This window comes from Panthera onca, chromosome D1, assembly GCF_046562875.1.
Source record: "Panthera onca isolate mPanOnc1 chromosome D1, mPanOnc1 haplotype 2, whole genome shotgun sequence".
Lineage (NCBI taxonomy): Eukaryota > Metazoa > Chordata > Mammalia > Carnivora > Felidae > Panthera > Panthera onca.
The window spans coordinates 81,789,261-81,809,618 of record NC_138348.1 but is presented as its reverse complement, the minus strand read 5'-3'; the positions used below and the strand labels follow the sequence as shown (position 1 = coordinate 81,809,618).

General features: G+C 35.5%; 1 protein-coding gene across 2 annotated transcripts in view; it reads right to left on the bottom strand.

Moving 5' to 3' along the window:
• The window catches only part of CNTN5 (contactin 5), a 1,365,947-nt gene that overhangs the window by 69,250 nt on the left and 1,276,339 nt on the right, over positions 1-20,358 (bottom strand). For both annotated transcript variants that reach the window (XM_078432971.2, XM_078432970.2), the window contains one exon: positions 8,034-8,183. In XM_078432971.2, coding sequence (XP_078289097.2) covers positions 8,034-8,183 — 150 coding nt within the window. The remainder of the gene's footprint in view (positions 1-8,033; positions 8,184-20,358) is intronic.

The window sequence follows — 20,358 nt, the reverse complement described above, 5'->3', positions numbered from 1 at the left end:
ATAGCCTATTAAATGATACAGCTCTATTAGAGATCTGGGAGAGGCTATATAATTTAAGAGCTTAATGGTAATCCAGCAACTGATTTGAAAACCAAGATACAGAAGAATAGAAAGAAGGAAGGGACATTGTTTATAAGATAATGGTGGGAGTCAAGAGGGAAATTAAAAAAAAAAAAAAAATACCTACCTGAATTGAAGTATGTAGCACACAAATATTTCAGTTAACTCAAAATCATTTAAGTTTACTTGATAAAAAGAGTTAAATTTAAATAGTTTCTAAAACCAAAAAGTACTAGTGGTGTATCCTAAAGAGTTCAAATAATGCTTTTACTCCTATCACTAGGATAGATAAGGTGTGTGCACAAATTGAAATACATTTTTGTGGGAATGAGAAAGATCTGGGTGTGGATCTCAAGCTTAGCATTCTAGTTGATTAGTTGAAAATATTTCTTAACTTTTTGTCCTTCAGCTGCTTCACAGAGATAATAATAGTACCTACACTTTAAGGTTTTTTTCATAATTATTTACCATAGTACCTGGAACTATATTTATAAATACTATGTAATGTTATTATCTACTTAGATTTCAAAAAGAGAAAATGGTGAAGTGTTCTATGATAAACAGTAAAAGTTTAGCATTGAGTCTATACATATATAATCTCAAAAGAAATTATTCTTTTGGAAATCTGGATAATATTGTTTTGATAGTACCATGGGAATGATGCTTTCAAATTTGTTTGAACTTGGAAATGTAGGCAAGATGCTATTTTTTATTTACAAAAGAGGATATTTTAGAAAATGTAAGATTTCTCTGATTTATGAACCTTCTCATAAATGGCAATAGTCAAAAGCACAGTAGGTTAATATATACAATAAATGATGTTTACCTCAACTCATATTCTCTTAGCTTTATTTATATGGCTCCCCAAGGAAGTAGAAGCAGAGGATGGGTAAAATAATCTTTAAAAGAGATTTGTTGATGTATGTGGTAGAAAGAGGATATTGAAAATGCAAGAGGAAGAAGGAAATGGGGGGGGAAGATAACTTGAAATCACTGTCTTTGGTGAAGGGTTAGAATTCCAGCTTTACTTCTTAAGTGGTGACCTTGTACAAGTTTTTAAAACTTTCTACTTCTGTTTTCTCATCTGTAAAATGGGGATAAACACTTCTTGCTTTAGAGGGTTGATATGACAATGAAATGATATAATAAAGGACATGTACTTAGCATAGAGCTTGAACATGGTTCATGATTTATGACTGGTATATAGTATTATGGGGACTAGGAAGATATGAAAAGTCATACTTGAGTGTCTCATATTTACTCCTGGGTTGATAACCTTTCATCACTCTTTTATCTTTCATGTTCAAGTCTTCTACAACTCTTCCATCATTTTGCTATTAATCAGAAAAGCACATGCCCCAGGGCATGTGGGTGGCTCAGTAGGTTAAATATCTGACTCTTGATTTTAGTTCAGGTCATGATCTGATGGTTTGTGAGATTGAGCCCTGCATAGGGTTCTGTGCTGATGGTGCAGAGCCTGCTTGGGATTCTTTCTCCTCTCTCTGCCCCTCCTCTGTCTCTCTCTCTCTCTCTCTCTCTCTCTCTCTCAAAATAAATAAACATTTAAAAAAAAGCGCATGCCTAAAAATTAGCCAGATTTCTTTTATAAAGGCTTTTGCTAAAATTACTTACTATCTCTGCTTGCAAAGTGCCTCTGAAAATGGAGACCTATTTCTTGAATATATTTTGTAGAAAAAACTTGCCTAGGCCAAAGTAGCTTCATTAGTTAAAAATACTGTCTGCTTCATTTAATAGTATTTTCTTTTAGACTTTCTTAATTACTTCAACTAAATGCTTAATTTTTTAATAAATCTTTTTTTAGAAACATATACTAGAGAGACATTTGTGAACCCTATGACGTTTTGTCTTTTCTCTGCACACATCAATGCCTGACAACAGTAGATTTTCTAATTGTCTCTTATAAGTAATTCTGTCCAAGTCCCATTTGGTCTGGTCTTCAAAGCCCCATTAAATGCCATTTACAAGGCCAATACACATAACCCTAGAGAAAACCAATACAAAAATATTAATTTTATTGTGTTTATTCCATAATTTGTGAACTCAATGAAATTTCCTAAGTAATTATCATGAACAAGAACTGTGAAGGTATAAATAGGAACAAAGCAAGATCCTTTCAGAAGTAGGAAGGTAATGGACATTGAAGGAACTTTTAATAGGAAATTAAATGAGTCTTCTGGACTTGGGATGAGTCAAATGTAACCTCAATTGTTAAAGTGAGATTGGCCATAGAAAATCACAGAATTGCTAAGAATCAGAGAAACGAAATTTTATGATCTTTTTCTGTTACCCTCCAGCATATATATATATATATGATTTTAGCACAAGGAAGGTTTTGGAAAAAATATTGTCAGTTTAGTAGAAAAATGTGTTGTGGCATCTCCTTACATCCTTAGCTGTCAATAGAAGGGAAATGGGAATGTTGTTTCCCTCTCAAGCTAAGTGAGAAGAGGAGGAAATCACTGCTACAGAGTACAGATGCTTACATCTCACATCCTGGCTGAATGCTGTCAAGCTTCAGAATTTTGCAATATGGCCCAGTCTGATGCTATTTCACCAGAGTGGAGACCAAAATAGCTCTTTAGAACATCAAGTTTGGCAGCTCGGGAATGTGATTACAGGGGGCCAAGTGGACACTATGGAAGGTAAGTTTGATTAGGCTGGCTGGGATCACTCCCAAGTAAACTTCCTGCTAGAGGATAGGATAGTCTCCAAAGAACTCAGTGCATCTTATAAGAGAAAGAAGCAGCATGTGGACAAATGCTGTTACACATTGCACTCAACACTCATTTGAGTACTACACCCATGTGAAAACTACCTAAGTAGTTTTCCTCCTTCTTCTTATCTTGCCTATAAAGTGACTGGAGCAGCAGCTGGAAGGTGAGGGAAGAAGTGGAAAGAAAGAAAAGACAAATGAGCTCTTGGTTCAAGCCTATTCTGGGAAAGAACAAGAGAAAGCATGGACTGGATGTGAGATTAAAGTTTTTATTTAAATTAAAATGGAAGTTTTTAATACCTGAAAGTGATACTTCCATAATATCTAAAAGTGCCTTGGATGTATATAGTTGGGGCTGAAGTCAGAGATTAGAGGAAGCATAATGGAGAAAATAAAATTATTTTATGTTAAAATTACACAGAGTTCAGTCTGTTAGTAAACCAATTACATAACTATGATGCAGTGCAGAAAATCCTAAGACTAGGAAAGATTTTCATCTGATTGTCTACTTGACACTCAGATTTATCTGGCCAAGCATTTACCTATTAAATGTAGAAAAAATATTTTGCTTTCTGTGGCCAGAAATATGTGTGTGTCCTTTTCCATTTCAGAGCCAAGAAAGAATGGCAGGTCAGAATACAATGTGCTAAGCAACTGGAAAACTATATGAATGTGAAACAAATTTTTTAAGCAAGTTCTTTAATTTGACACTTCTCTTTTTCTGCTCCTTTTGTCTTGTCTATGCTATAAGAAACAAAGAAAATGGCCATATACTGGTACAATTTCACAATCCACTTATAGACTGGTATCTGGCTAGATAACAAATGCAGCATGGGAAGCTAGACAGGGGTAGAGATGGAGATTTAGAGGAGAGGCATCATGTGTACTGTGCACCACATTCTGAAAGGCTCCCTTGATTCCTAAGCCATCAGGTGGGCTGAGTGGCCAGACTTAATGGTGCAGTCTGTGGCAGAGACTTCTCAGTAGGAGGGCATCTTGGAGGAGCCAGATATAAGCCAAGAAAGTGGATGATACTTATTGTATCAATAGACATACATTTAACCTGAAAATATTTCCTAAATGTGAAAAAAGTGACTAATGCATAATTACTATTGTTAAAACTTCCATTGAACAAAGTAATAACTCATTTACATTGATGATGATGATGATGATGATGATAAGTGGCTAATATTAAGCATTTACCATGTGCCAGGCACTATGTTAAGCTCTTTACATGCATTATATTATTTAATATAAAGAGCCAATGGAGTAGGTTGTGATTGTCTCCATTTTATAAGTGGGAAAATTGAGCCTTGAGCAATTTATATATCTTATCTATCTCACTGCTAATAAACAGCAGATAACATTAATACAGATCTGCCTAATTCTAAAACTCAAATTTTTAATTACAGGTTGAAGATAGAATCTTCTTTTCTTTCTTTCCTTCTTTCTTTCCTTCTTTCCTTCTTTCTTTCTTTCTTTCTTTCTTTCTTTCTTTCTTTCTTTCTCAATCTCTGTTATTTCATCATAAATTTGTTTTTGATGTTTATTTATTTTTGAGAAAGAGAGAGAGAGACAGAGTGCAAGTGGGGAGGGACAGAGAGAGAAAGAGACACAGAATCCAGAGTAAGCTCCTGGCTCTGAGCCGTCAACACAGAGCCCGAGTAGGGCTTGAACTCAGGAACCATGAGATCATGACCTGAGCTGAAGTCAGACACCCAGGTGCTCTTCTGTTATTTCATTATTTGAAATAAAGAACTGCAGATATTGAGATTTATACAAAGAGCTTTGCTAATAATAAACATTTTATACTACAGAGAAAACCAAACCTTTCTAAATAATAGATTACATAGTTAACTCTATCTTATGTCCTTTTCATTTATATTCAACAATTAGTGTTATAAATGCATAAATTATGGAATATTAAAGTTCAATTAAATAAGAAAATTGCTGTTGTATTCATTTTTACATATTTTTCCATTTCTACTGTGGTGTATATTTTACATTCACTTCCTAAAATGTGATTTTTTTTCTCTTGTGTTCTCTTTTTAAATGATAGAGAAAGCATTTCCTTTACCCAACCCAAAATAATACATGGGTTTGATGATAGTAATACATTTCCAAAATAAAACAGAATTATATCTATCTGCCTATCTATCTATAATCTATCTATTTATCTATCATCTATTTATCTATCTACTTACCTATCATCTATCTACATATATCATCTACAAAAACTTGTATGAAAATTATACTATAAATAAATAAATACAAATGTGCATTAAAGTAAAAAACATATGTATATTACTATTTTGATATTCTAATAATAAGCCAGATTGACCCAATTTATCTTATATTTATTGACTGTTAAGAGTATTTTGATGAGTATAAAATTCAAAATATATCTTAGAGGAAACTGCAAAGAAAAAAAAATTTTTTTTTGGTGTGTGGGAAAGAAACAATCCCAAGGTAAACATGCTTTAGTAAACCTGCATTGGGATTTAGAATATTAAAGTAACTAGGATACTTTTAAAGGAACATAAAACTTTCAACTCAATATCTTGAATGTGAGACCTTTCTCTTTCTCAAGACCTTCTCTTTCTCAAGTAGCTCTGTTGATTTTCAGAGATTACTTGGTCCGTTAGAACAGGATCATCTTTTAAAATGCAGAGCATGTACTTAAAAGAGGCAGAGTATGTCAGTTGAGAGGGCATCTCAGGATATTTGTGTCCCTTTTAATCTGTGCTGCCTGATAAAACAGACACAAAACTCAACACTTGGTTCAGCATCATTAGTAGTTTTAGCCCTGTGTGGTACCAAAGTACAAGAAGCATTAAGTAGACTGTACAAGCCTTCCTCAACTAACTTTCAAAGGGGTGCATTGCATGCAGTTTTCATGCTATTTCTTTTCTCTTCCATGAGATTTTAACAGACTAAATAAAGTATGCCATGTATATAGAACTAATGATAAAATGGAAAGGCTTGAGTTATATGATTGAGGTAGCTGCAGGAAGAGATGAGGGTCAGGTCTTTCAGAATGTATCATCTGAATGCAATTTAGCTTGAAAAATAAAAGTGCTTTTGCTGAAGTGTTTTTAAATTGTACAAGGAGATTTATACTATGAAAGTCTAAAAGGATTATTCATCTGAAACAGATTATTTATTTTCAAAATGAATATTTATAGAGAACCTCTGAATTAGGCAGTAATCTTTGCCTTTGTTTAAACACAATTAACAATATGCAAAATAAGGCAGTTTTTTTAGAAAATATGTGAGCATAAGTACTAATATTGGCAGTCATTTCAATATCTACATAGTGACTGCATAAAATGAGAAATGAGTAACCTGTTATACTCTTAATTAGTGAACACCTGTACACAATGAAAGCATGGCTGATTTATGAATGCATGAAAATCTAACCAGGCAATTGATGTTCAATTTAAAATTCAAACTATTGAAAAAATAGCAGAAAAAAAAAACCAACTTGTACTAGGCAAATCACAAAAGCAGAAAAGTTGGATTTTCTGTGAATGAATCTTTTCCAATATATTTAGGCTACTTTATCTTTTATTTTCTTGATTGCTTAATTTTTATATAGAAATAATTTGAATAACTTTTGTATAGCTATTCCCACTTAGTGCAAAAAATTAACCATTTGGTATTTTTGTCTTTTTTTCATGTGAAGAAAATAGGGGCATGTGAAGGAAATAGAAGGAATATTTCCTTTAATCTGTCAACAAAAACATACAGAGTACCAGTGCCAAAATATTGTCTTAGGTGCTGAAGATATAACACTAAAACATTATACAACAATCCTCATCCTCAGTGCACTGACATTCTAATGATTGAGATTCATATATTATCAGAGTGTAAAAATATTAAAATTATTTGTTTTTTTCCTCCTTGTATCTGAAATTTACCCCTTTTTCTGTTTTCGGAATGGTCTCATCAGCATTATTCACATCTGTGTTTGCCTAAGCTAGTGCCCTACTAGACATTTTTTAGTAGACAATTTTATAGGACATAAGAGATAAGTCCTTAAAAGAGATAAGTCCTCGGGGCGCCTGGGTGGCGCAGTCGGTTAGGCATCCGACTTCAGCCAGGTCACGATCTCACGGTCCGTGGGTTCGAGCCCCACGTCGGGCTCTGGGCTGATGGCTCGGAGCCTGGAGCCTGTTTCCGATTCTGTGTCTCACTCTTTCTCTGCCCCTCCCCCGTTCATGCTCTGTCTCTCTCTGTCCCAAAAATAAATAAAAAACGTTGAAAAAAAATTAAAAAAAAAAGAGATAAGTCCTTATTGATAAGTCAATAAAACTTCGTTCAAAGTAATAAAAACTTTATGAAAGTTTTTTTCTTTATTTTTTTTCTTTTTCCAGATTTTGGGCTAGATATTTAAATTTTGTTTTTTTAACATTTTTAATTGTTTTAAAGTTTATTTTTGAGAGAGAGCATGCCCGCCCAAGTTGGAGAGGGGCAGAGAAAGAGGAAGAGAATCCTAAGCAGGCTCCATTCTGTCAGCACAGAGCCCTATGCGGGGCTCAAACCCTGTAAGCCATGAGATCATGACTTGAGCTGAAATGGAGAGTTGGATGCTTAATCAGCTGAGCCACCCAGGTGTCCCTAAAATTTGTTTTTAAATAAAATTGCTAATTCCTCTATGTGACCATTAAAAACATTTTAGAGATAATTCATTCCAAAAGACCAGAAGAATGCTGTGTTTTCTGTCAGGAAGGAGATGGATATTTATTGTACACATAGGTGTCAAGGGGGCAGCAAGTCAATTTAAGATGATGTTTGCCTTTGCAGAGTATAATTTATGACATGTAGGTGGTGAAGGGCAATATAGAGTTCTAAGGAAGTACACTGAAATTAAAGTTTACTGTTAACTACTGGAGAAAAAGAGGTGGGCATATCTATTCTGAATTTTATGGATTTGCTATATCAAATGAGTACATAATTAGAAAAAGAAATTAACTGCTTCAATTTCATGGTAACTTGAAGATGAGTGCTAGGGTTGGGAGGAAATTGAAGCATCTAGATGCATTTGCAGAAACAAGAAGAAAAAGATCTGAAAACAAATAAAATGAAATAATTATTTTAAAGGAAACAATTTTATGATGTCTAGGTAAATGAATCCAGAAAAAAAATTATACTAAAGCAAGCAATCATGGTTGATTCAACTTGCTTTCAAAGTGATTAGCACATGCTAAATTGAATTCTGATTCTCCAAAATTCTTACCTGCTTCATTTGTACGGATCATTCGAGATGGAGTGCTTGGATCTCCAGTCCCAATTGGATTGGTAGCCACCACTCTAAATTCATATTCCACCCAGGGGTTAAGGTCCACTGCCATGGCTGACTCCATGTCACCTGTTATGATTTCTGGGACTATGGAGAGGAAAGAGATTTCATGGCATTAGGAGGACTCAGAAACAGTTACAAATGGCGATCAAGGATATCACAGGTATAACAGAATCAGTAAACTGATGCATAATTCCTTATTACACAAGGTCATGGTGTCATCTCTGGTCTCATTAGTAAAATGAAAATCAATCTTTAGGAAGTAAGCACTTGTCCATATCAAAGATTGTTGTAGTTAATTAGAATTCTTTCATTTCATGTTTATACATAAATGCTGTAACATAACTTGCCATTATCTACACTAAAAATCATTTTGTCAACCTCTCAGCCTCAAATAAGAGGCTTACTAGTGCTATAATTTAAGCAAATAGTTCTTAAATTTCTAGGGAAATTTCTTGAGCAGTTTGCGTCTCTCAGTTCTGGCAAGCATGCTTAGCCACTTGGCAGTTCAAAGCTGCAAACCCCTCTAATTTAAAAACAGGTTTGTGGAATCTAAGCAGAAGCTCTGCACTCTTCTTGGAATGATTTTTGTGCTAAAGTTTGATTTTATTGAAACACAAAATTGTCAATACAATTATCATGGAGTAAAATACTTTTTACTTAGTATATATGCTATATTTGGGACTGCTTTTCTTGTTCATTCAGCTCTGCTGTCTAGGAAATATTTCGGGAAGAACATTTGTCACAGGTGTGGAAATAGGGAAATAGGAGAACCTTCCTTAGGATATGCAAAGATCCTCTGGATTTATGTCAATACTGGATTTCTGTGTAAGCGTGTTAAGATGGGGGAGGCTCTTGATTTGATGACTGTTCAATTTTACTATGACAATATGGAATTTGGATTTTACATGAAAATATCTTTTGAAATGTGTCAAGAGAATGTTAACAAATAATCAGTTCTGTGAAAGGTGAATGATCAGAGCATTGGCAGTGTGGGCTGCCTGACAAACTTTATATTACTGCAAAGCTGAATTTTTTTGAGGAAGTGAAATGAAGACCTGGAGAAAAGTCTGCCTGACTGCACTGGCAGCTGAGCAACATCCTTGGAGTCTAAGACATAGGGGAAAAAAGGCCACTGCTCAGTTCATAGCTTGGTGAAATGCTGCCTGCCAAATATAACATGGGAAGATTTCTCCAGACACTTAGCCCTCCCTATCTCCTAGCCTACACTGTATCATCAATACTTGCTTTGATCCATCAAAGACTTACCTCACTGTTTCATTTACTTCTGTTTACGTCAGTCACCTCAAGCAACTCTAGACATCTAAGTCATCCCTCATCCTTTTTATTCTAATCCCCATAGAATTCTGCGCATATCCTTTTCTGCCCTAGTTCCCCTCCTTCTCTACTCTGTCAAATCTGTTTAGTGTGACCTCTGGAATTCATAATCCTTTATTAGCAAAATCTCCTGTATATAATTTTCCTTCCTGAACATCCTTCCAACTTTTACTTTAATATAATCCTGAATCCCCAGTAAGGAAACTTTATGCCTCTGAAGGGATGGCTCTCTTAAGATATAGTAGACAAGAGTAACCAGTCCATCTTGGTTGTGTACACCCTCTCCTTTGTCTCCAATGGATTTTTTCCATTAGCATATAAGCATGAAGGTATTTTCCCCACCAAAACCCTGCAAAAACAAAACAAAATTCTCTCAAAACTTCCTCTCCTTCTAGCTTTCATCCAGTTTCTACTTCTTGAGAGCTGTTTGTGCTATTATTTGCTGTCTCTAATTATTTTCCTTTTTACTCACTCTAAACATAAAGATGGGAAGAAGAGATCCTACCTTTAAGCTCTTACCTCCAGCTTTCTCCCATAACCACTCCTGTCAAGATTGCCAATGGTCGTTATTACTAACCCTATTGTCAGGTCTCTGTTCCTCATCTTTCTTGACCTAACATCATTCTTTGACACATTCTTTTTTCTTTGAAATACTTTTTAAAACATAACTTCTGTTTTTTCTGACATGATTAGTCACCATTGCTGATTTCTTTTCATCTTTTAGATTTACCCAGTTCTACTAACTCCTTGGTGATCTTATCTAGTTTTATGGTTTTAAATACCTTCTGTGTGCTATGACGCCAATTATTTTCATCCATGAGCCTCTTCCCTAGACTCCAAACTCATTTGTCCAATGGCCTAATGGACATTTCTATTTGGATAGGGTTCTCAACCTTAAATTCCACCTCCTATTTCTGAAGTATTCCCTATTCAGTGAATGAAAATTGTATTCTTATGGGTGTTGTAGCCAAGATCTTGGAGTTATCCTGGATTCCTTTCTTTTCTCCTTGTCTCACTTTAACCCATAGGCAAATTATAAAATTGCTGATATCAAAATATGATTTCTTCACTTCCTTTTGCAACAAAACTTCTTAAAAGTTTTGTCTATGTTTTCTTTCATTCTTTCTTTTTTTAATGAATTAACATACAATGATATATTAGATTCAGGTGTACAATATAATGATTCAAAAATTCTATGCATTACTCAGTGCTCATCAAGAGAAATGTGCTGTTGATTCCCTTTATCTTTTTACCCTTTCCCCTACCTACTTCCTTTCTGACAACCACCAGTTTGTTCTCAGTATTTAAGAGTCTCTGTTTTTTTTGTTGTTGTTTGTTTGTTTGTTTGTACCTTCTTTCTGTTTGTTTTGTTTCTTAAATTCCACATATAAGTGAAATCATATGGTATTTGTCTTTCTCTGACTGACTTCACTTAGCATTATACTCTCTAGGTCCATCCATATTGTTGCAAATAACAAGATCTCATTCTTTTTATGGCTTTTTAACATTCCATTATATACATGTAGCATATCTTCTTTATCCATTCATCTATCAACAGACGCTTGGGTTGCTTCCAATCTTGACAATTATAAAAAAGTGCTACAATAAATATAAGGGTGGGTATATCTTTTTAAATTACTGTTTCCTTTTTCTTTGGGTAAATACCCAATAGTGGAATGACTCATTCATATGGTAATTCTATTTTTAATTTTTTGAGGAACCTCCAAACTGTTTTCCATAGTGGCTGCACCAATTTGCATTCCTATCAACAGTGCCCAAAGCTTCATTTTCTCTACATTGTTGCCAACATTTATTATTTTTTATCTTGTTGATACTAGCCATTTTGACTAGTGTATATCTCACTGTGGTTTTAATTTGTATTTCCCTGATGATTAGTGATATTGAGCATCTTTGCATGTGTCTTTTGGCCATCTGTATGCCTTCTTTGCAAAAATGTATATTCAGGCCCTCTGCTCATTTTTAAATCAGATTATTATTATTATTTTTTTTTTGGTGTTGCATTTATATATATTGGATATTTACTCCTTATCAGATATATTATTTGCAAATATATTCCCCCATTCAGTAAGTTGCCTTTTTGTTTTATTAATGTTTAATTCACTGTGTAGAAGCTTTTTATTTTGGTGTAATCCTAATAGTTTAATTTTGCTATTATTTCCCTTTCCATAGGAGACATATCTAGAAAAATGTTGCTATGGCTGATATAAAAGGAATTACTGCCTATGTTTTCTTTTAGGAATTTAATGGTTTCAGGTCTTACACTTAGGTCTTTAAACTACTTTGAGTTTATTCTTGTGTATGGTGTAAGAATGTGGTCCAGTTTTAATTCTGTTGCATGTAGCTGTCCAGTTTTCCCAACACCATTTACTGAAGAGGGTATCTTTTCCCTATTGTATATTCTTGTCTCCTTTGTTGTAGATTAATTGACTATATATGCATGGGTTTATTTTGGGGGTCCTTATACTGTTCTATTGATCTATGTGTCTACTTCTGTGCTAGTACCATACTGTTTTGATTACTACAGCTTTGTAGTATATCTTGAAATCTGGGAATGTGATACCTCCAGCTTTGTTCTTTCTTTTTCTTTTTTTCTTTTTTTTTTTTTTTATATTGCTTTGGTTATTCAGGGTCTTTTATTGTTCCATACAAATTTTAGTATTTCTGTGAAAAAATGCTATTGGCATTTTAATAGGGATTACTTGAAGTCTGTAGATTGCTTTGGATACAATGGACATTTAAACAATATTGGTTCTTCCAATCTATCAACATGGAATATCTTTTCATTTGTTTGTGTCATCTTTAATTTCTTTCATCAGTGTTATATTTTTCAAAGTACCAGTCTTCACTTCCTTGGATAACTTTAGACTAGGTATTTCATTATTTTTGGTGCGACTATAAGTGGAATTGTTATTTTTAAATTTTTCTTTCCTCTACTTCATTACTATTATATAGAAATGCAACAGATTTCTGTATATTAATTTTGTGTCCTCTGACTATACTGAATTAATTTATCAGTTCTAGTAGTTTTTTGTGGAGTCTTTAGGGTAGTATCTATATAGTATCACGTCATCTGCAAATAGTGGGCTTTACTTCTTTCCTACCAATTTGGTGGCCTTTTATTAATTTTTCTTGTCTGATTTCTGTGGCTAGGAATTCCAGTGCTATTTTAAATAAAAGTAGTGAAAGAGAACATCCTTGTCTTTGGTTCTGATCTTAGAGGAAAGGCTCTCAATTTTCACCATTGAGCTATGGGGTTTTCATGCATGGCCTTTATTATGTTGTCAGATATGTCCCTTCAATACTTACTTTGTTAAGTTTTTTTTATCATGAATGGATGTAGTTCTTTGTCAAATGCTTTTTCTGCACCTATTGAGATGATCATAGGATTTTTATCCTTTGTCTTGTTAATGTGGTATATCACACTGCTTGATTTGCAAATACTGAAACACGGTGCATCCCACTTATTGTGGCAAATGACCTCCTATTTTGAACCCATTTTTGTGAGACTTTAGTCTTTATTATTTTACTAAAATTACTATTGTCAAGGTAACCAATGACCTCCACGTTGCTAAGATCAATGATAAATTCTCAATCTTCATCACACTTCACGTGTCAGTAGCATTTGACGCAGTTGATTACTTCCTTTTCCTTAGTGAATTTTATTCTTTTGTCTTCCAGGATATCACATTGTCTTGGTTTTCCTTTTAACTAAATGGTTAGTTTTCTTTTGTATCCTTAGTCTTTTTCCTCTTTTCTACAACTTCTTACTATTGAAATGCTCCAGGGCTCAATTTTCCTACTTTTTTCTTCTTTATTTTGTGTTCATATACTTTACATGACATGCAAACTTATGGTTATAAATGAAATTTATATGCCAATAACTTTCCAGTTTATATCTTTATTCTAAACCTCTCTCTTAAAGTGAATCCTCATATATCCAATTGCCTATGCTTAGGGGCTCTATATCCACACATACAGGGGCCCTATAAACCACAGTGAATCCCTGTATTCACTGGGGGTTAAGGCTTCAACATATAAACTTTGGAGGAGTCACAATTCAATCCACATCAGGCAGGTTTCAATTTTAAATAAAATGATCAGGATAAGTCTCATTGAGAAGACACAGTTGAGTGAAGTTTTAAAGGAAATGTGGATTTAGTTATGCCGATATCTAGGGGAGAAGCATGTCAGGTAAAAGGCACAACTAGTGTAAAGGTATTAGAAGCATTATATGTAAGAACATTAGAATATTGGTGAGTCAGGAGCAAAGTGAGCTCTGGGAAAAATGGTAAAGATGAATGGAGAATGATAGAAGACGATAGGACCAAGTCAAATAGGAGTTGGGTTTTCATTCTGAAAGAAATGGAGCAACATGGATGGAACTGGAGAGTGTGATGCTAAGTGAAATAAGCCATACAGAGAAAGACAGATACCATATGGTTTCACTCTTATGTGGATCCTGAGAAACATAACAGAAACCCATGGGGGAGGGGAAGGAAAAAAAAAAAAAAAAAAAAAGAGGTTAGAGTGGGAGAGAGCCAAAGCATTAGAGACTGTTAAAAACTGAGAACAAACTGAGGGTTGATGGGGGGTGGGAGGGAGGGCAGGGTGGGAGGGAGGGCAGGGTGGGTGATGGGTATTGAGGAGGGCACTTTTTGGGATGAGCACTGGGTGTTGTATGGAAACCAATTTGACAGTAAATTTCATATATTAAAAAAAAAAAAAAAAAAAAAAAAAAAAAAAAAAAAAAGAAATGGAGAGACACTGGAAGACTGATATTCTAAGTCTTATCTTTTAATACATTAGTTCAGACTATGTTGAGAATAGGAAGGGGGCACCTGGGTGGCTCAGTTGGTTAAGTGTCTGACTTCAGCTTAGGTCATGATCTCATGGTTCAATGGTTCGTGGGTTTGAACCCCACATCGGGCTCTGTGCTGACAGCTCAGAGGCTTGAGCCTGTTTTGGATTCTGTGTCCCCCCCTCTCTCTGCCCTTCTCCTGCTCACACTTTGTCTCAGTCTCTCAAAAATAAATAAACATTGAAAAAAATTTAAAGAGCCTTTAAAAAAATAGGAAGTAATTATACTTAAATGAGGTAACAAGGATGGGGCTCTTATCTGGTAGAATTAGTGTCCTTATAAGAAGAGATTCCAGAGCACTCACTTCTTTTTTTCTCTTCCATGTGAGGACACAGTGAGAAGGCTGCAGCTGCAAGCCAGGAGGAGAGTTCTCACCAAGAATTAAATCAAATTGGCCGGCACCTAGATCTTAGAAGTCCCAGGCTTTAGAAATGTGAGAAGAAAAAGTTCTGTTATTTAAACCACCAAGTTTATGGTCTTTTGTTATGGTAGCCTCAGCAGACAAATACACTGCCTATACCATAATACTTCTGATCCTCCTTACAATATTTCTTTAATTTTTTTGTTCACTAACTTCTTTGTGTTGTTTCGTTTTTATTTTTTATTTAAATTTTAGTTAGTTAACATATAGTGCAATATTGGTTTCAGGAGTTGAATTCAGTGATTTATCACTTACATGCAACAACCAGTGTCATCACAAGTGCCCTCCTTAGTACCTATCACCTCTCTAGTCCATCCCCCACCCACCTCCCTCCATCAACCATCAATTTCTTCTCTATCAAGAGTCTCTTGTGCTTTGTTTCCTTCTCTTCTTTTTATCACCACTTCCCATATATTCATCAGTTTTGTTTCTTAAATTCCACATATAAGTAAAATCATCTGGTATTTGTTTTTCTCTGACTTATTTTGCTTAGCATAATACACTTTAGCTCTATCCACATTGTTGTAAATGGCAAGATTTCATTCTTTTTGTTGGCTGAATAATCATCCATTGTATATATACCATATCTTCTTTATTCATTTATCAGTCAATGGATATTTGGGCCCTTGCCATAGTTTGGTTATTGTTGATAATGCTGCCATAAACATTGGGGGTGAATGTACCCCTTCATATATGTATTTTTGTATCCTTTGGGTAAATACCTAATAGTGCAGTTGCTGGATCCTTGGGTGGTTCTAATTTTAGTGTTTTGAGGAACCTCCATACTATTCTCCATAGTGGTTGCACCAGTTAGTATTCCCACCAGCAGCGCAAGAGAGTTCCCCTTTCTCCACATCCTCACCAACAACTGTTGTTTCTTATGTTGTTCATGTAAGCCATTCTGACAGGTGTCAGGTGGTACTTCATCATGCATTTCATTTGTATTTCCCTGATGATGAGTGATGTTGAGCATCTTTCCATGTGTCTTTTAGCTATATGGATGTCTTCTTTGGAAAATGGTCTATTCATGTCTTCTGCCCCTTTCTTAACTGGGTTGTTTTTGGGTGATGAGATTGACAAGTTCTTTATAGATTTTGAATACTAAACCTTTATCAGATATGTTGTTTACAAATATCTTCTCCCATTCTGTAGGTTGACTTTTAGTTTTATTGATGGTTTCCTTGGCTGCACAGAACCTTTTTATCTTGATAAAGTGCCAATAGTTCATGTTAGCTTTTGTTTCCCTTGCCTTTGGTGATGTGACTGGTGAAGTTGCTGTGGCCTAGGTCAAAGAGGTTTCTGCCTGTGTTCTTCTCTTGGATTTTGAGGGTTTCCTGTCTCACATTTAGGTCTTCAATCACTTTGTATTTTTGTGTGTGGTGTAAGAAGGTGGTCCAGTTTCATTCTTATGCATGTCGCTGTCCAGTGTTCCCAACATCATTTGTTGAAGGGACTGTCTTTTGTCCATTGGATATTCTTTCCTGCCTTGTTGAAGATCATTTCACCATACAGTTGTGGGTCCATTTCTGGGTTTTCTATTCCGTTCCATGGTTCCATGTGTCTGCTTTTGTGCCAATACCATACTGTCTTGATGATTATAGATTTGTACTTGTTTATTATGTTCCCTCTTTATTGTTTGTCCTCACCCATGAGAACACAATATCCGCAAGGATATAGCCTAGAATACTACCTGGAAGGTGTTTGACAAATTGAATGAATGAAAGAGGAGTTCAAATTGTCAAGTGTGATAAAATACATTTAATTTCAGTTTTAATCTTGATGTAATTATTTCAGGCTTTACATTAAAAAAGAAAACGAATATAAACTATAAAAATCCTTCTTCCCAAAGGTACATATATTTATATTTTCTTAGAAATAACTATAGGTTTTATTTTTTTTCAATATATGAAATTTATTGTCAAAATGGTTTCCATACAACACCCAGTGCTCATCCCAAAAGGTGCCCTCCTCAATACCCATCACCCACCCACCCCTCCCTCCCACACCCCATCAACCCTCAGTTTGTTCTCAGTTTTTAAGAGTCTCTTATGCTTTGGCTCTCTCCCACTCTAACCTCTTTTTTTTTCTTCCCCTCCCCCATGGATTTCTGTTAAGTTTCTCAGGATGCACATAAGAGTGAAACCATATGGTATCTGTCTTTCTCTGTATGGCTTATTTCACTTAGCATCACACTCTCCAGTTCCATCCACGTTGCTACAAAGGGCCATATTTCATTCTTTCTCATTACCCTGTAGTACTCCATTGTGTATATAAACCACAATTTCTTTATCCATTCATCAGTTGATGGACATTTAGGCTCTTTCCATAATTTGGCTATAGTTGAGAGTGCTGCTATAAACATTGGGGTACAAGTGCCCCTATGCATCAGTACTCCTGTATCCCTTGGGTAAATTCCTAGCAGTGCTACTGCTGGGGAATAGGGTAGGTCTATTTTTAATTTTCTGAGGAACCTCCACACTGCTTTCCAGAGCGGCTGCACCAATTTGCATTCCCACCAACAGTGCGAGAGGGTTCCCGTTTCTCCACATCCTCACCAGCATCTATAGTCTCCTGATTTGTTCATTTTGGCCACTCTGACTGGCGTGAGGTGATATCTGAGTGTGGTTTTGATTTGTATTTCCCTGATGAGGAGCGACGTTGAGCATCTTTTCATGTGCCTGTTGGCCATCCGGATGTCTTCTTTAGAGAAGTGTCTATTCATGTTTTCTGCCCATTTCTTCACTGGGTTATTTGTTTTTCGGGTGTGGAGTTTGGTGAGCTCTGTATAGATTTTGGATACTATCCCTTTGTCTGATATGTCATTTGCAAATATCTTTTCCCATTCCGTTGGTTGCCTTTTAGTTGTGTTGGTTGTTTCCTTTGCTGTGCAGAAGCTTTTTATCTTCATAAGGTCCCAGTAATTCACTTTTGCTTTTAATTCCCTTGCCTTTGCGGATGTGTCGAGTAAGAGATTGCTACGGCTGAGGTCAGAGAGGTCTTTTCCTGGATTCTCCTCTAGGGTTTTGATGGTTTCCTGTCTCACATTCAGGTCCTTTATCCATTTTGAGTTTATTTTTGTGAATGGTGTGAGAAAGTGGTCTAGTTTCAACCTTCTGCATGTTCCTGTCCAGTTCTCCCAGCGCCATTTGTTAAAGAGACTGTCTTTTTCCCATTGGATGTTCTTTCCTGCTTTGTCAAAGATGAGTTGGCCATATGTTTGTGGGTCTAGTTCTGGGGTTTCTATTCTATTCCATTGGTCTCTGTGTCTGTTTTTGTGCCAATACCATGCTGTCTTGATGATGACAGCTTTGTAGTAGAGGCTAAAGTCTGGGATTGTGATGCCTCCTGCTTTGGTCTTCTTCTTCAAAATTACTTTGGCTATTCGGGGCCTTTTGTGTTTCCATATGAATTTTAGGATTGTTTGTTCTAGTTTCAAGAAGAATGCTGGTGCAATTTTGATTGGGATTGCATTGAATGTGTAGATAGCTTTGGGTAGTATTGACATTTTGACAATATTTATTCTTCCATTCCATGAGCACGGAATGTCTTTCCATTTCTTTCTATCTTCTTCAATTACCTTCATAAGCTTTCTATAGTTTTTAGCATACAGATCTTTTACATCTTTGCTTAGATTTATTCCTAGGTATTTTATGCTTCTTAATGCAATTGTGAATGGGATCAGTTTCTTTATTTGTCTTTCTGTTGCTTCATTGTTAGTGTATAAGAATGCAACTGATTTCTGTACATTGATTTTGTATCCTGCAACTTTGCTGAATTCATGTATCAGTTCTAGCAGACTTTTGGTGGAGTCTATTGGATTTTCCATGTATAGTACCATGTCATCTGCAAAAAGCAAAAGCTTGACTTCATCTTTGCCAATTTTGATGCCTTTGATTTCTTTTTGTTGTCTGATTGTTGATGCTAGCACTTCCAACACTATGTTAAACAACAGCGGTGAGAGTGGGCATCCCTGTTGTGTTCCTGATCTCAGGGAAAAAGCTCTCAGTTTTTCCCCATTGAGGATGATATTAGCTGTGGGCTTTTCATAAATTGCTTTTATGATCTTTAAGTATGTTCCTTCTATCCTGACTTTCTCAAGGGTTTTTATTAAGAAAGGGTGCTGAATTTTATCAAAGGCCTTTTCTGCATCGATTGACAGGATCATATGGTTCTTTTCTTTTATTAATGTAATGTATCACGTTGATTGATTTGCGAATGTTGAACCAGCCCTGCATCTCAGGAATGAATCCCACTTGATCATGGTGAATAATTCTTTTTATATGCCGTTGAATTCGATTTGCTAGTATCTTATTGAGAAATTTTGCATCCATATTCATCAGAGATATTGGCCTATAGTTCTCTTTTTTTACTGGGTCTCTGTCTGGTTTGGGAATCAAAGTAATACTGGCTTCATAGATTGAGTCTGGAAGTTTTCCTTCCCTTTCTATTTTTTGGATTAGCTTGAGAAGGATAGGTATTATCTCTGCCAAACATCTGGTAGAACTCCCCTGGGAAGTCATGTGGTCCTGGATTCTTATTTGTTGGGAGATTTTTGATAACCGATTCAATTTCTTCGCTGGTTATGGGTCTGTTCAAGCTTTCTATTTCCTCCTGATTGAGTTTTGGAAGAGTGTGGGTGTTTAGGAACTTGTCCATTTCTTCCAGGTTGTCCAATTTGTTGGCATATAATTTTTCATAGTATTCCCTGATAATTGTTTGTATCTCTGAGGGATTGGTTGTCATAAATCCATTTTCATTCATGATTTTATCTATTTGGGTCATCTCCCTTTTCTTTTTGCGAAGCCTGGCTAGAGGTTTGTCAATTTTGCTTATTTTTTCAAAACACCAACTCTTGGTTTCGTTGATCTGCTCTACAGTTTTTTTAGATTCTATACTGTTTATTTCTGCTCTGATCTTTATTATTTCTCTTCTTCTGCTGGGTTTAGGCTGCCTTTGCTGTTCTGCTTCTATTTCCTTTAGGTGTGCTGTTAGATTTTGTATTTGGGATTTTTCTTGTTTCTTGAGATAGGCCTGGATTGCAATGTATTTTCCTCTCAGGACTGCCTTCGCTGCATCCCAAAGCGTTTGGATTGTTGTATTTTCATTTTCGTTTGTTTCCATATATTTTTTAATTTCTTCTCTAATTGCCTGGTTGACCCACTCATTCGTTAGTAGGGTGTTCTTTAACCTCCATGCTTTTGGAGGCTTTCCAGACTTTTTCCTGTGGTTGATTTCAAGCTTCATAGCATTGTGGTCTGAAAGTATGCATGGTATAATTTCAATTCTTGTATACTTATGAAGGGCTGTTTTGTGACCCAGTATATGATCTATGTTGGAGAATGTTCCATGTGCACTCGAGAAGAAAGTATATTCTGTTGCTTTGGGATGCAGAGTTCTAAATATATCTGTCAAGTCCATCTGATCCAATGTATCCCTCAGGGCCCTTGTTTCTTTATTGACCGTGTGTCTAGATGATCTATCCATTTCTGTAAGTGGAGTGTTAACGTCCCCTGCAATTACCACATTCTTATCAATAAGGTTGCTTATGTTTGTGAGTAATTGTTTTATATATTTGGGGGCTCCCGTATTTGGTGCATAGACATTTTTAACTGTTAGCTCTTCCT